The sequence below is a fragment of the Thermobia domestica genome, chromosome 8, assembly GCF_964235325.1.
Source record: "Thermobia domestica chromosome 8, izTheDome1.hap1.1, whole genome shotgun sequence".
Taxonomy (NCBI): domain Eukaryota; kingdom Metazoa; phylum Arthropoda; class Insecta; order Zygentoma; family Lepismatidae; genus Thermobia; species Thermobia domestica.
Window position 1 is genome coordinate 266644958 of NC_137461.1, and position 15290 is coordinate 266660247.

At 35.1% G+C, this 15290-nt stretch overlaps 1 protein-coding gene across 1 annotated transcript in view; it reads right to left on the reverse strand.

The window, feature by feature from the left end:
* The window catches only part of LOC145692013 (inter-alpha-trypsin inhibitor heavy chain H4-like), a 226891-nt gene extending 212842 nt beyond the window's left edge, over nt 1–14049 (reverse strand). The window contains exon 1 of the mRNA XM_081767311.1: nt 13774–14049. Within this exon, the coding sequence (XP_081623437.1) occupies nt 13774–13914 (141 nt within the window). The 5' untranslated portion in view covers nt 13915–14049. The remainder of the gene's footprint in view (nt 1–13773) is intronic.
* Nucleotides 14050–15290: the final 1241 nt, after the last annotated feature.

A 15290-nucleotide genomic window follows, 5' to 3' on the forward strand; every position in this document is an offset into this window, starting at 1 on the left:
GATGCAGGGAGAAAGATTTGCATTTACATGTAGGAACAGTCACAGTTATCCTTCTCGCTCCATTCTTTTTAAGTTCATTCTAGCAATGCTCTTGGAGCATTTTCAACTGGTTTAATTCTAAAATATATCCTTAATGTGTTTAAATTCCTGAACCGATTCACATTGAACATTCTATCGTACCTCCTTTTAACTTTGTTTTTATATGACCTGACTGTCTTTTCCGTCTAACTCTTGTAAAGATTCCCTAGTGGAAGTTTCATACATAGGTTTCTTTCGCCGTGTTAATCCACTTTTCATGATTTATACGTTTGCGATGAACTGAATTATGTAACAGTTAAGAATCAGTGACAACACCAGAGGGGAATAGGAAGACAAGCGTCTGGACCCGGTGACGACGCCTATCCCCACACACATACAAGGCCTGTAACACGATTGGATCGTGTTGGGTTTGGTTCCAGTTTGGGGCAGCTGTTTTTATGGCTTGCAGGGTCTAATTTTTGTTCGAGCTAACCACTTTTGTGACTGACAGAGTTTGATTTTTATTTGATCCCATTTGGGATAACCAATTTTTATAACTTTGCTGGAAACAACTCCAGTTTAATACAGCTTACCTGTGGTGGATTTTAGTAATTGCATGAGGAAGGCATTTGCAATACAAATGATAATACTATAATAGAGAGTGCGCAAACCTCTAAGTTGGATTTTGAACCAAAATATTATTTTATTGAGGTTGCGATTACGAGCGGCCACCGTCATTGCCACGCCTGCTGGCGATAGCGGAATGAGTACAAGTTACTAGACGAAAACATCCACCATTTTTGGGTAGTGATTGTGCAGAAGTGCTGTAAAGGTAATTGTACATAAAGAAATAGATTGTATGTAAATTTTATTCAGTTAACACAGGTTATGTATAATACTTACGTTAATGACATTACAACATTTTGTTAGTGATTTTTACTTAACATGTACCAAGACACCATGAGCCCAAAAATTTATTAATATGGAATTTACGCAATGAAATTATTATATATTTTATTTTTTTTTTAAGAAAATGACGCACTACGAATGCCGGCTGAAATTTGCATTACACGATGCACTAGCATTAAACACACGCTATTTTTATATTACACTTAACTACACTATAAGTTGATGGATTTGGGGGGGGGGAATCATGTAGCTATTTTTCAAAAAAAAGGATTCCTCGGTGTTTCTTGTTGCTCGTCGAACAGTTATTATTTAGGTTCCGTCATAGTTATTACTCTTCAGTTGTGAGTGCAATTCGCCCTTTTACCTGTGTTAGTTCCTTACTCATGCCTCGTTGATTTCATACATTCACATATTATACGCTATTTTAGCACACAAACGTAGATTTTGTGTTAATTTTATGTTTATCATTCGTGGAGGATTAACTTGTTCTTCCCATAGTCGAATTTACAAAAATTGTGATCGATTGCGAAGAGAAACTTAGATATTATTCACAGGCGCCACAGAAATAGAACAATCTAGACCACCATAACTGCTTAGCACACCTTCGCGGCTTTTTACCTCAGCGTCAGTATGTTTGCGCCTAGCACACCAGAAAAGATTTTACAAATGTTTATAATAAATATTCTTCATTAGAAATACACATATTAAAGGGCGTTAAATAAGTTTACCATTAAAACAAAATAATTGAAATGTTAAAAACAGTAAAAGTAAGTCTCGATGATGTTTGAATTCGACGAACTATGTTTTGCATCATTTTAACCATATTACGCCTCCTTTGTTCAGTGAACAGGAAGCACGAGTCATTACTCACAGGATTGCCAACTTACAAAAAGATAAAACTAGAGCACAATTTGCGTCGACGAACAGAACATGGAGCCTTATTCCAATTCAGCCAAGAAAAACTGGGAAAATTTAAAATGGAATGGGAGTGAGGGGGGCCACACGCTCACAAATGGCGTGCGACATGGACGATGATCTTCTTTGAAGATTATCAGAACCCTGGGATCTTGGGTTCCCTCTTTTTAGAGTTATTTTTTTGGTTGTTATTCCTCTTTTTTCTTTTATTATTAACATTTGATTCATTATGGTTCATTAACATTTTACACAAACGTAGATGGGCTTTTTATTTTATGGGCTATATACTTTAAATGGGCTCTCCTTTTGTATGTGTAACTATAAGATTACATTTGTTTTCATAATACAATATTTCAATATAAGTTGAATAATATTGATTATTTATTATATTTTCATTTTATATTATATCCTATTCATATTCTATTTATTAACATCAAACCAATATATTTCTTACATTATTACTTAAATTATAAAATTTTCAATTAATTTTTTTTCTTTTGTAAGTATCTGACTCGTATTACTACACCTCACACTAAATATTTTTATCATACTGAACACATAAAATTTTCAATATTTCAAGAAAAATGACACATGAAATGCAAAAATAACCTTTTCATCAATATATGCTTCCTTATAACTAATTCTCAAAATAACTCCTAATAATGTAATATTTCCATTTTTTAAACCTTTAAAATACAACATTTAAACAGCACTATTAATTAGTTAGTTAACTTTAAACACAATGCAATAATACAGTAACACGAATATATGAAATAAAATCTTTCATTTGTAAACAAAATTTTAAAATATATTATATATTAAAAACTTTATTTTACACAATATTGAGTAATATACGTTTTGTCGAGATTTAATAAAATTTATCGGCGCCTTAAAGATTCACAGCTAAATTTTTACAACGTAATAATTTAGTTATGACTTTCTCTGATCACTCGACAGGATCTGCCTGGCTAAATTTTGAAGATACCTACTCACAATAAATTATTTGTTCTACCACCCCGAGATGAGGCCGAATTAAAGAATACAAGGTTAAAAACTTAAAATAATAAAGAATGGGATTTACTAAAATAGCTTACTCCGAGCATTAAAAACATGTTACATTACCCAATACATATAAAAGGGGGGGGACCTTATCTCCATGACTTGGCATATTTCTTTGCTGGTTTTTCCATTGCTTTGGAAAAGAAATATTAACGGCCATCTGGAAGTCGCATAGCGGGTCACAGATGCCTGCATATATCATATGAAACAACCTTTTTTTTTTTTTACATTCCTTGTACTTGTTTATTTAGTGCCACATAAGGATTCTGTAGATTTACAAACGCAAATTCCAATATATCAGATGAACATAAATTTTTATAGTACAGAAATTTCAAATATTTATCAATACCCAACAATTTCTCCAAGATTTTATGTATTCGTTGCTTATTACTTCTGGATTGAACACTTTGAGATAAACACACTGGTGTTGTGGTTAATGCATTGCAAAGAACAGTTTCAACACTGCTTTTTAGATCTGAATTTTTAAATTCGCTTGAAATTACATCATGGTATTTCTCAGAACTATGTTTTACTGCGAGATTTAACCAAATTTTACGAGTTTGTTTTGTAGGTTTTCACACCTTAAGTCTATCCACTGAATGTGAACCAATTGATTTACCAGTTAAAGGATCTAACAATTTACCAATCTTCTTAATTTTTAATTTTTTTACATTCTAAAAACAAAATATTTAATCTTGCATTCATCTTTTGTTTTTTTTTGTTTTTCTTTCTTTTTTTTTGTAATATTCAAGAATCTTAAACATTGCTACGGTCAAATTTTCAAAATGTACACCATCTAGTTTTCTCGCAAGCATGCTTTTATCCAATTTCTACTCTCGGTTTTTTAAGTAAAACAAGAATTTTGAATTTTATTCCAAAACGTTTAATAAACATGTCTTCGTAATTGCCTGTGTGTTTTTTGCAACAAATATTTACTTTAATAATCACTGATTTTCCATACGCGTGTGATTTTTCACTGTCAGTAGCAACAACAAATCGTATATTGACAGAAATTTTGACTTTCGACTTACCACATTGCTTCACTAACATGCAATTTTCACATATTTCGTAATTATGTTTACTGCACTTATTTTCTTTCAAAATTTTGTTACAGAAAATTCTCTGCTTGATTTTGTATAAAACATTGAATTTGCTTTTATGATCAACCCGGTTTTTCATTTTCCCTGTGTGATTACGCCTCTGTGCTATTACTGAATGCTCGTGCCACCTAGCACAAGTTTGTTTGACTAACCTAACTTTTGCCCTTTTCTCGCGTTTGTTTTGAATTTTCGACGCTTGGCTACAACGCGGTTTTCTCACCTGATTTTCACATTTTTCACGGACACCATCATGATTTTTAACGACTAATTCCTGCATATCGTTTCCTTTTGCATTGACTTTTGACCTTTTGAACAACTTACAACGCTTACTAGGTTTTAACTTTTCATTTCGCTTTTCACTTACATTTTCTGATTGTGCTTTTTCTGGAGTGACTACATTGCTTTTTTTATTACTACTTACCACCATACAATTGCCTTTGTGCTTACATTGGGTTTTCTTAAAATTCCTACGGACAAACTTTGACATTTTTTCAAAAGATCGCAATATTTTGTGCATGCCTTTTATCTTTCGTTTCAATTTACACAACTTTTGTTTCTTATCGGACGTGTGCTTACTACGCTGTGACCAATATTTATACTTGCTGACGGATTTATTCAAAATGTACTGCAACTTACTAAAATTATTTCGACAACTTTCAACTTGTTTGTGCCATGACATTCCACTAACATTATTCTCTTTGATGCTACTAGTGCCTGACCTGATTTTATCATTCATTACACATATTTGGGTGCATAGAAAACAATAAAACCTTATGCGCTTGAAACTTGCAACATACACATTTATTACAACCAAGTGAGAACTGTTACCACCGTTTTCCTTTTTGTTAATCTGAACCCTAACTATGTTCACGAAGTACGAACATATGTCATTACTTGGAATACATGCTAACTTATCTGTTTGTGACGTGCTTTGGACGCATCCTAGCTCCATTAAATTCAACATATGACTAATGAGTAAAGAGCGCATTTTTTTGCCTCCATTTATTAATACTACTACATTAGTACAATTACACGCACAAAACCTATCAGTGCATTTTCCTCCGTAACATGACAAATATTTTCTGTTCAACGCATTTACTTTCTGTTTAAACTTCGAACGAACACTAGGCCTACTTGACGTAACAGTTTGGCTAACTAAACCTTTACATTTGTATGATACTGGCTGACTACTTTTTTCTTTACCATTGCAAGCGCTAACAAAAACTAACTCATTTACAACCTTTTGGCACCCTTGTTCTACATTTGCACAACTAGCCTTTTCAATTGGAGCTTTAACTGATTCAATTTTTTCAAGTGCTTGGACCCCCTTTTCTTCACTTTTACCCCAAATTTTTTTTTTGCAACTTCTATTTGTGCCTGGAGTTTATCGTTAACGTGCTTTACAATTGTTTCATTAACTTCCGCATATTTACTTTCCAAAGATTTCCCAAAATTATTAATTGTACTTTCTAAAGATTTCCATACGTTACCTTGTTTACCGGTTTTTCCTATTTTTTCTCCCAAGGATTGATTACATTTTCCAATTTTGCTTTCTAAAGACTCATTAACTTTTTCAACTTTATTTTCTAATGATTCGCGTACCATATTAGTTTGTTCAATGAGTTCCTCTTTATATGCTTTAAGTGCGTTCAGCACTAATTTAACATTACTTTTATCCATTTTTACAATTACAGAAAATTTCTCAGTACGAGTTAGATACTTTATACCTTTACGTTTCTACACATAAATCACTACTTTTTACATGTACGGTGAAGGAGTTCTGTCCCTGTCCGGGCGCCATTTTTGTAACACGATTGGATCGTGTTGGGTTTGGTTCCAGTTTGGGGCAGCTGTTTTTATGGCCTGCAGGGTCTAATTTTTGTTCGAGCTAACCACTTTTGTGACTGACAGAGTTTTATTTTTATTTGATCCCATTTGGGATAACCAATTTTTATAACTCTGCTGGAAACAACTCCAGTTTAATACAGCTTACCTGTGGTGGATTTTAGTAATTGCATGAGGAAGGCATTTGCAATACAAATGATAATACTATAATAGAGAGTGCGCAAACCTCTAAGTTGGATTTTGAACCAAAATATTATTTTATTGAGGTTGCGACTACGAGCGGCCACCGTCATTGCCACGCCTGCTGGCGATAGCGGAATGAGTACAAGTTACTAGACGAAAACATCCACCATTTTTGGGTAGTGATTGTGCAGAAGTGCTGTAAAGGTAATTGTACATAAAGAAATAGATTGTATGTAAATTTTATTCAGTGAACACAGGTTATGTATAATACTTACGTTAATGACATTACAACATTTTGTTAGTGATTTTTACTTAACATGTACCAAGACACCATGAGCCCAAAAATTTATTAATATGGAATTTACGCAATGAAATTATTATATATTTTATTTTTTTTTTAAGAAAATGACGCACTACGAATGCCGGCTGAAATTTCCATTACACGATGCACTAGCATTAAACACACGCTATTTTTATATTACACTTAACTACACTATAAGTTGATGGATTTGGGGGGGGGTGGAATCATGTAGCTATTTTTCAAAAAAAAGGATTCCTCGGTGCTTCTTGTTGATCGTCGAACAGTTATTATTCAGGTTCCGTCATAGTTATTACTCTTTAGTTGTGAGTGCAATTCGCCCTTTTACCTGTGTTGGTTTTTTACTCACGCCTTGTTGATTTCATAGATTCACATATTATACGCTATTTTAGCACGCAAACGTTGATTTTGTGTTAATTTTATGTTTATCATTCGTGTAGGATTAACTTGTTCTTCCCACAGTCGAATTTACAAAAATCGTGATCGATTGCGAAGAGAAACTTAGATATTATTCACAGGCGCCACAGAAATAGAACAATCTAGACCACCATAACTGCTTAGCACACCTTCGCGGCTTTTTACCTCAGCGTCAGTATGTTTGCGCCTAGCACACCAGAAAAGATTTTACAAATGTTTATAATAAATATTCTTCATTAGAAATACACATATTAAAGGGCGTTAAATAAGTTTACCATTAAAACAAAATAATTGAAATGTTAAAAACAGTAAAAGTAAGTCTCGATGATGTTTGAATTCGACGAACTATGTTTTGCATCATTTTAACCGTATTGCACCTCCTTTGTTCAGTGAACAGGAAGCACGAATCATCACTCACAGGATTGCCAACTTACAAAAAGATAAAACTAGAGCACAATTTACGTCGACGAACAGAACATGGAGCCTTATTCCAATTCAGCCAAGAAAAACTGGGAAAATTTAAAATGGAATGGGAGTGAGGGGGGCCACACGCTCACAGGCCTTGTATTGTGTTGTGATATAGATGAAGTAATATAAAATTATGATTTTCCTAAACAAGTATTTGCTGTATCCTAAATTTGTTTTGTCCTTTCTCTTACCCTCCACCCAAGAAATTAAAACTACGTTGTTAAACTGTAAAGAAATGAGGTGTTGAAACAATGCAAAATGACTACCACTTTAGTGTGTTACTTGTGTGTTAATTCAGCACGAAGTTTTTTTGTCCGTCGTCCCGGTTAAAGGGTTTTGCCCTTTCTTCGGGTGAGTGTTTCAGATATATAAAACTTAGATTGAACTTTAATGTGGTTGGTCTAGGAGGTTACATATATTTAATTATTATTTTTTTCATTCGTTAATTACATATTCATACACATACAGAGGGGTGATAAATAACATATAATGACGTACAAGCATAATATATGGGAGACCAAGTGTGCAACAGTAATATTTTAGAAAAGAAAATACATTTAGTAGCATGCCGTGCTGAGTTATGACGAATGTAAAACTAGAATGAATATAGTGCAGGGTGCAGTAGGGAGAGAACTAGATGAAGATGATATGCAGTGCTCTGAACGCCCCATCACATCACATGGATTTGCTAGTACTGACGAATGCAAGTTATCTTCTGTTCCTGGGGCGATTCAGGAACTGAGGAAGACAGAGGAATCCCATGTTAATAGGTAGTTACGGTGCACATGATGGGTAGATGAATGATGAAAGCTCACGTGATTCGTAGATGTGAAAGATTTCGGGATCCCCTACAGCATCATCCAGTTGCAAATGATAAAGAGACATAAAGTGTTCAGCACCAAGCACGTCGTCTTCCGACCATATCAGCAATAACCTGTTCTACCTGAGACAATTTGCGTTGGTATTTATCGTTTAATATGAGGAAAGCTTTGCGAAGTATATTTGGCACTTGTGCCAAGTAGCGAATAATGTTCTATGTTTTCTGTAATCGCTCACAATAATATTGTTGTAAACCTGTCGTTTGACAACACTGACTTAGGCAACAGTACTGCCATCTCCTGTTGATAAGTGCTAAGACAAGAATAATAGATAAGGAAAATAGATGGAAGCACTGCTATCTGTTTAACTGTTGTCAGATGATTCACATGTTTACAACAATATTACTGTCACCGATTACAGAAAACATAGAATGTTATTAGTTACCACAAATGCGAAATATATTTCGCAAAGCTTTGCTCACACCAAACAATAGAAAACGATGCAAATACTCACAGTCAGTAACAAGGTATTTCTGATATGCTCTGAAGACGATGTGTGTGGTGTTGAATTGACACACAAGTAACACGCCAAAGTGGTAGTCATTTTGGGTTGTTTCAACACCTCATTTTTTGCTGTGTACTGTTAAGTGTCTTTCAATGAGTTCCTGTTACCAATTTGTTCATAATGTAAAATACTTTTCGCTGAATATGTTACAGGTTAAGAAATAGTTACTGACTCAATGAACCAACCGTTGCAACTTTGTTCTTTATTGATAACTAAGTAGATATTGTAGAAATTATTTATAAACGAATGCTAAACCGTAATGTGAAATATGCTAATTCGAAGAGTGCTCAATAAATATCTTTACATATTAATGTCTAAATCTTATCAAATATGAGCTGAAGCTATCTGTACGGGATTTCTAATCTGCGGAGGCATCCTGGAAGGCCTGTTCTGGAAGTGTGTTAAAGCCATTTCACAAGTTGGTTTCACATCGTCAATTGCTCTATACAATGATCTTTCACAGGATATTTCAAACGGACAAACAAAATAAAGTCTGCGGGGAGCGACGTCCTGGACTGTAGGGTGACTGGGGCAGCGTTACTATGTTAGATTTGGCCAAGTAGCTGATCATGACGAAGGCAGGGTGGACTAGCGCGTTGTCATGGTGAAATTTCTAATCGCCGCTGATGTCTGGTCTTTAGTCTCATGAGGACTTCCAAGTAAAATTTAGAGTTAACAGTTATCCTGAGAGGTACAAACTCACGGTGGACATACTCCTGATGTCAGAGAAACCACAATGAGCACAATCTTGATCTTTGATTTGTTCATTCGAGCCTTCTCGGGGCGAGGGGACGACAAGTTCTTCCGCTAGGCACTTTGCCTCTTCGTTTCGGGGTCGTACAGGAATACCAACAATTCATCACCCTGACAACATTATCCAAAAATTGACGATAATTTTCACACATTTCCAAAATGTCTTGACAAATTTCCCCTCGGCATAAGTTTTAATCGTTGGTCAAAATTCTTGCCAGAGGCTTCGCACACACTTTTCTCATCTCCAAATCCTTGGTCACAATCTCGTGGACGATTGGTTTTGGAATATTTAACATGTTAGTCATTAAATGAACACTCATTTAATGGTCTTTTTGCAAAACTTCTTTTTCAAAAGTCAAATTTTCTTCGCTGAAAAGGTTAACAGGTGTCCGCGCGGGCTTCGTCGTCGACTTCTTCACAGAGTTTCAAAAACGCTTTTTCTTTTTAGCTGTAGACTTTTGTTTGTGATAAACACTTATCTTCGAAGGTTTGGTGAACCTTTGGAAACGTTTCTGCTGTAGACGTGTCGAGTTTCACTTAAAATTTGGTCGCGTATCAATTAGTCATATCAATAAAAATGAGTAACTACTCCTGAGAAGTCCTGTTCGAGAATTTGAGTTACATTTCCTGGAGTAATCTTTTCCCTCAATTTCGTATCAACAGAACAAGCTACTTCTCAGGTCGAAACTATTTCAGTTTTATGAACGTTTATTCACTTTACGTCTGCACGTAGCAGTGAGCCATATCAATAAAAGGAGGGGTTATTCATTTCTCCTATTCCCGGCGGGAGCTCATGTGGTTCGGATTCCACATTAATCAGTAGGTCCACGTCCCATGTAGCCTCGCTGCTGAATGGGACGCTAAACTAAAAACAACTCAACTCATTTCTCCCATCTGTCGGGCGATCATTTCTTTGCGGTTAACCTATGGTGCAGTGTCCTAAAAGTCATGGAAGGGTCACTAACCATGGAGAAATACCATACCTGACATCTTCCAAAAGAATGCATTTGCACGATTTTCTGTCTTACTCTACACCACTGCTATTCAACCATTTTTTCTTGCGTACCCCTAGACAAATTCACCATCCAATTGTGTACCCCTGATACTGATGAAAAGAAACTAAATCGAAATTAATTTATTAAACTTAATACACATGAGACACCCAACAAAAAGACAATTAATGTGTTTGTCAAAAGACTATTTAAGGGAAATAAAGTTCACATCCGAAAAAAAAGTAACACGGGAAATTTCAAAACATATGGCAGACATCCAGTTCTACTGACTATGAGGAGGATTTTCTCGTCATCCTCTCTGATAATTCCTACACTGATGGCAATGTTAAAAGTTCAAAAATAAAAGTAACTCTAGAACTAACCTGCTAATGAGATAACTGAGGTTGTTTTCGGGTCGTCAACTCCTCGATTCTGGGTCGAATCTTCGAGAGTGCGAGAATCAGAGCTGATTCTGAATTCAAGCAATTTCTCTGCTTCGTTTTTATTGATATTAATTCAGAGAAACCACGTTCACACACACATGTTGATGGAAATGAAAGAAGTTGTAAAATAGCACTGTCAGTAATTTCATTGTACTCTTTTCGAACATAAATACAAAAGTCACAAATTGAAAAGTTATCGAATTTCATTTTTAGTGAACTGTCAAGAGATATTTCCATCAGTCCCCCAAAAGCAGAATCACGTACCCCAGAAACATCTTTGCGTACCCCCGGTTGAATAGCTTTGCCCTACACACATCAAAGTTTTCCATATACGGGAATCATGGACTGATCCCGGTCATTTTGTATCCACACTTGTAAACTCTTCTTTGGCATTATAAGTTGCTCGTACATTAATACTGGGTACCTCCTTCCTATTAACGTATTCGTCTCCAAAAATATTAGGTTTCTTCATTGCCACGTGTGTTTAGTCAGGTGCTCCGATAGTTTCCGGAAATGTATATCGTTCTTGCCGCTCTGCTTTTGTTGCTTGCATATCACACACACTTGCCAGAAACTTAATCCAGTTTTCAGATTTCACAATAATAGCATCCACTACACTTGTAATAGATCAGAATCTTCTGATACACCAACCTGGGGTCCAGAATCGTTCACGCAACGTAAGAAGATCCACGTCTTTTCGTAATAACTTAGTGTGCCACCAAGGGCGACGATTTCTCTGCAACTTTGGGAGAGGAGTCATTTAGATGTGTGTTGCCTTGCAGACTAAGGTTCAAGAAGGCACATATGAGAATTTCGATACAAATTGAATTCAAATTATGCCAAATATTGTATATTCATAAAAAATACAAATAGCAATACACATAACAATAAAAAGAAACATATTCATAAAAATACATGTCGGGCCCAGGCCCCCGGCTTCCCAAGATCGACGCCCTTGTGCTTACCCCGAGTTTCGGTTGGTTCTCCTAAAAAATATATTATGATAACCACTCCACACTTTCTTTCTTGAACCTGTAAAGTTTTCTGTAATCACCATTTGCAACATTTCTACGCAATTTATAAGTTTTTCTACGCTGCAAATCAATCATGTACTTTGTCATGTTTCGCACAGTCACTTACTGAGATTGGCTCACAAATTTGGAGAACTTACTCGCACTACAGAGCTGTCTCTGAATTTTATTGATATCAAAAGCGGAGTAGTTACTCAGCCTTGTCCAGGCCCTGAACATGTCTGATAGCTCTTCTCTCCGGATCCGGTATCTACAATAAAAAACAAGTTTAAAAAAAGTTGGGTAGACATTTTGAATTCCGGGCAGTTTTTTCTATGACGTCATCAATATGGCCGCCAACAAATTTTCGACTTACCAAATTTAAAATTTTGTAACTTCCTTACTATTCAAAATAAAAACGTCGTTCCTCTTTTATTTATCAGAGAATATATTGGGCTTTTATTATAATTATAAAAGTTTGCCTTCTATTTCCGCCATTTTTAAAGATGTCCGCTCAAACTAGAAAAATGATGATTTTCACATTAATTTTTTGAACTTCTACGACAAATGACTTTGAAAACGGCTATGTTCAAGGAAACACATCATGAAACAAACGTTATGGAACATTTCAACAGCTTTCAAACACGACCAGAATCATTGATGTAACTCAATTAACAACGGAGATATTCAATTTTATGTTAGTGGAAGACCCGGGTTCGATTCCCGACAGGAGCTCATGTGGTTCGGATTCCACGTTAATCAGTACGTCCACGTCTCATATAGCCTCGCTGCTGAACGGGATGTTAAACTCAAAATCACCTCACTTCTTCTCAATTTTATGTTAGGTTAAGTGTAAAATTTTCTTCAGTAAGTTCGAAGTATTAAAATTGTATCCATAGATATCGGCAGCGTGAATTTTTGATGACAGAGCTGAAAATGCCGAGAAGTAAGGTTTGCAGAAGTGTTTAGAAATAGATTTGCCTTGGAAACGAGAAGTAAGGTTGGATAAGTTAGGTTGAGGATAGGTTTAATCGACTAAGCCGCAAAACTCGAAAATCAATATTAGGTTGGTTAGAGACGCTTAAAATTCTAATCATTTCTAACCTTTTCACCTTCGTAACCTTAGAATTTCGGCACTCCTGAGGGTGATATTGTGGTGTAAAAATAACTGAAAATGACTGATTTTATTGTCGAATCCATAGTTTTCGAGGTTCCTAAGTTAATTAGTGACAGATATTGTGCCCTTTAAGTCTAAGGTCAGCTCCCACTTTAGATAAGACCCCACTAGCAATCTTACGGGGAGGGGAAGGGGAGGCATAAAATGATCGAAAGAACCGATATTAGCATCGAATTCATAGTTTCTGGGTTCGCTGAAATGAGTAGTGACGCCTCCAATGCCGTTTAAGTCCAAGTTTATACCCATCTATAGAGAGTGGGGGTGGGGATGGTGAAAAATAAAGTGTCGAAAATTACTGAGATTAGCACCGAATTGATAGTTCAATTGAATACCTTCTGTATTTGTATTATTACACTTTCATTGAAATAAGTATTTTAAGGATAAAGGAAAATTCTTTTCCATGAACTTATTCTCCTCGTGCGAAGAACGAGAATTTCAGCTAGTATATATATATATATATATCTCCATTTGCTATCTCTTCTCATTTGTATTCTACTATTTGTCAGCAGAGGTAGATGGAATCGTCCATTGGAAATTTCCCTCTCTATAGAAGACATGATTTTAAATTGTAATATCAGCAAAATTATAATTCTGAGAAGAGTTCAGTCTAGTGCTAGCATTTCGCAATTCTACAAACAAGCCTGTAAGCCTCTACATTGATCGCGAACCGCGGAGTAATACATCAGTTAATAGTATCGAAGATCATATAGTTGCAATTATTTACTTTCAAACGTAGGTATTTTGTGAAAGTTTTTAAACTAATGGTATCTTCTTCTACTTACCTGAGCAGTTTCTGAAGGTGAGTCCTCCGAATAGTCATTGAACGGAGCTACATAACCATCGCCTGTAAACGTGCCATCATCATAGAAAACATTTTGGGAAATCAGCTGATCGGATGTCAGAGGAAAATGGGATCTTGGCATCGTGTCCACAGGAAATGGATTGACCTGCCTTTTGGAAACTTTATGCACATTCTTGTCGACAACAGATACATAAGATTGCGTATGCTTTAAAAAATCAGCTAATGCATTCGATCTAATTATAAAAACACAAATAGAAATTCTTAACAAACTATAGAGAGTCTTTGCTAGCAAGTACATTATCCACTCGTTTTTTAATGTCTTTGGAAATGTCGCAGCGCACCCTTCTGCTCTTCATAAATATCCACAAGTACAATTTATTAGTGTTAAAAATTACATTTTTATTTTTTAATATACCTTAAAACCTAACAATAAACAATGAAATATTTTGTACATGTACATTTATAACAAAGAAAACATGATGTAATGCTTAAAACTTGATAGCATTTATGTTTTTGTACATGTGTTTTTCCTACAATTAATTGTATGAAATTGCAGTATTCAAATAAACAAAGAATTACATTTTTACATTTTTAAACCATATACGATCAATGGTTGATGAAATCGTGTGCTTAAATGAATTTATAGCTATTAAAAGTACTTAAAGCACGTTTTTAAAAGATTGTTTTATTTCTTGGTAATATTTACAATAATTTGATAACAATAATCTGATATTTTAATATTTTATATTTTAATGCTAAAAATTATTTAAATTAATCATTGTTTTACTTTTCGCATCTAAAGCTCCATTTGACCTTAAGTTTTGTAATCCAGACGAATTTCCCACGCATTCAGTGCAATACTAATTTGATAGTTTTGTATATACAGCAGTTAACAACTCTTCATGTCTTTCACACGGATGAGATCCCTTATTGTCAAAAGTGATGATCAATATTCACCCACACAAAACTTAGCACTTTGGAAAGTTACAAACTCAACATACACACAGAGAAAGATCCGTTCTCCGGACAGCGGTATATTGTACAAATATACGGTATCCTCTTGCTTACTATAGAAATCAGTACGGAGCATACATTATCCGTATGCTACATAGGCACTGCCCTTAGATGTTACATCATGCCGTTGCAAGATATCTGACATCTAACAATTTTCCGTATATCACATACATATACTTATGTTACCTTCGTCAGCTATATGTTATATACGTCCATTTGTATGTGAGATTCTGACCACCTACATTGGTTCATACGGAAAGTACGTATAGATGGAACACTTATACAGAAAGTATTATAAAACATGCGTGTTCAGCTAGACGTCTGCTGCACGTTAAGTCCAAAAACTACAGGAATTACGCATGTAACCTGTCTCTTTAAGTACGCCACCTACATTTTTTTTTTCTCACTGCATTTATACACTTTCTTACTAAAGATATATTTCTGTAGCAGAGAAATGGCTGATGCAGCTTGAGAGGCCGAATC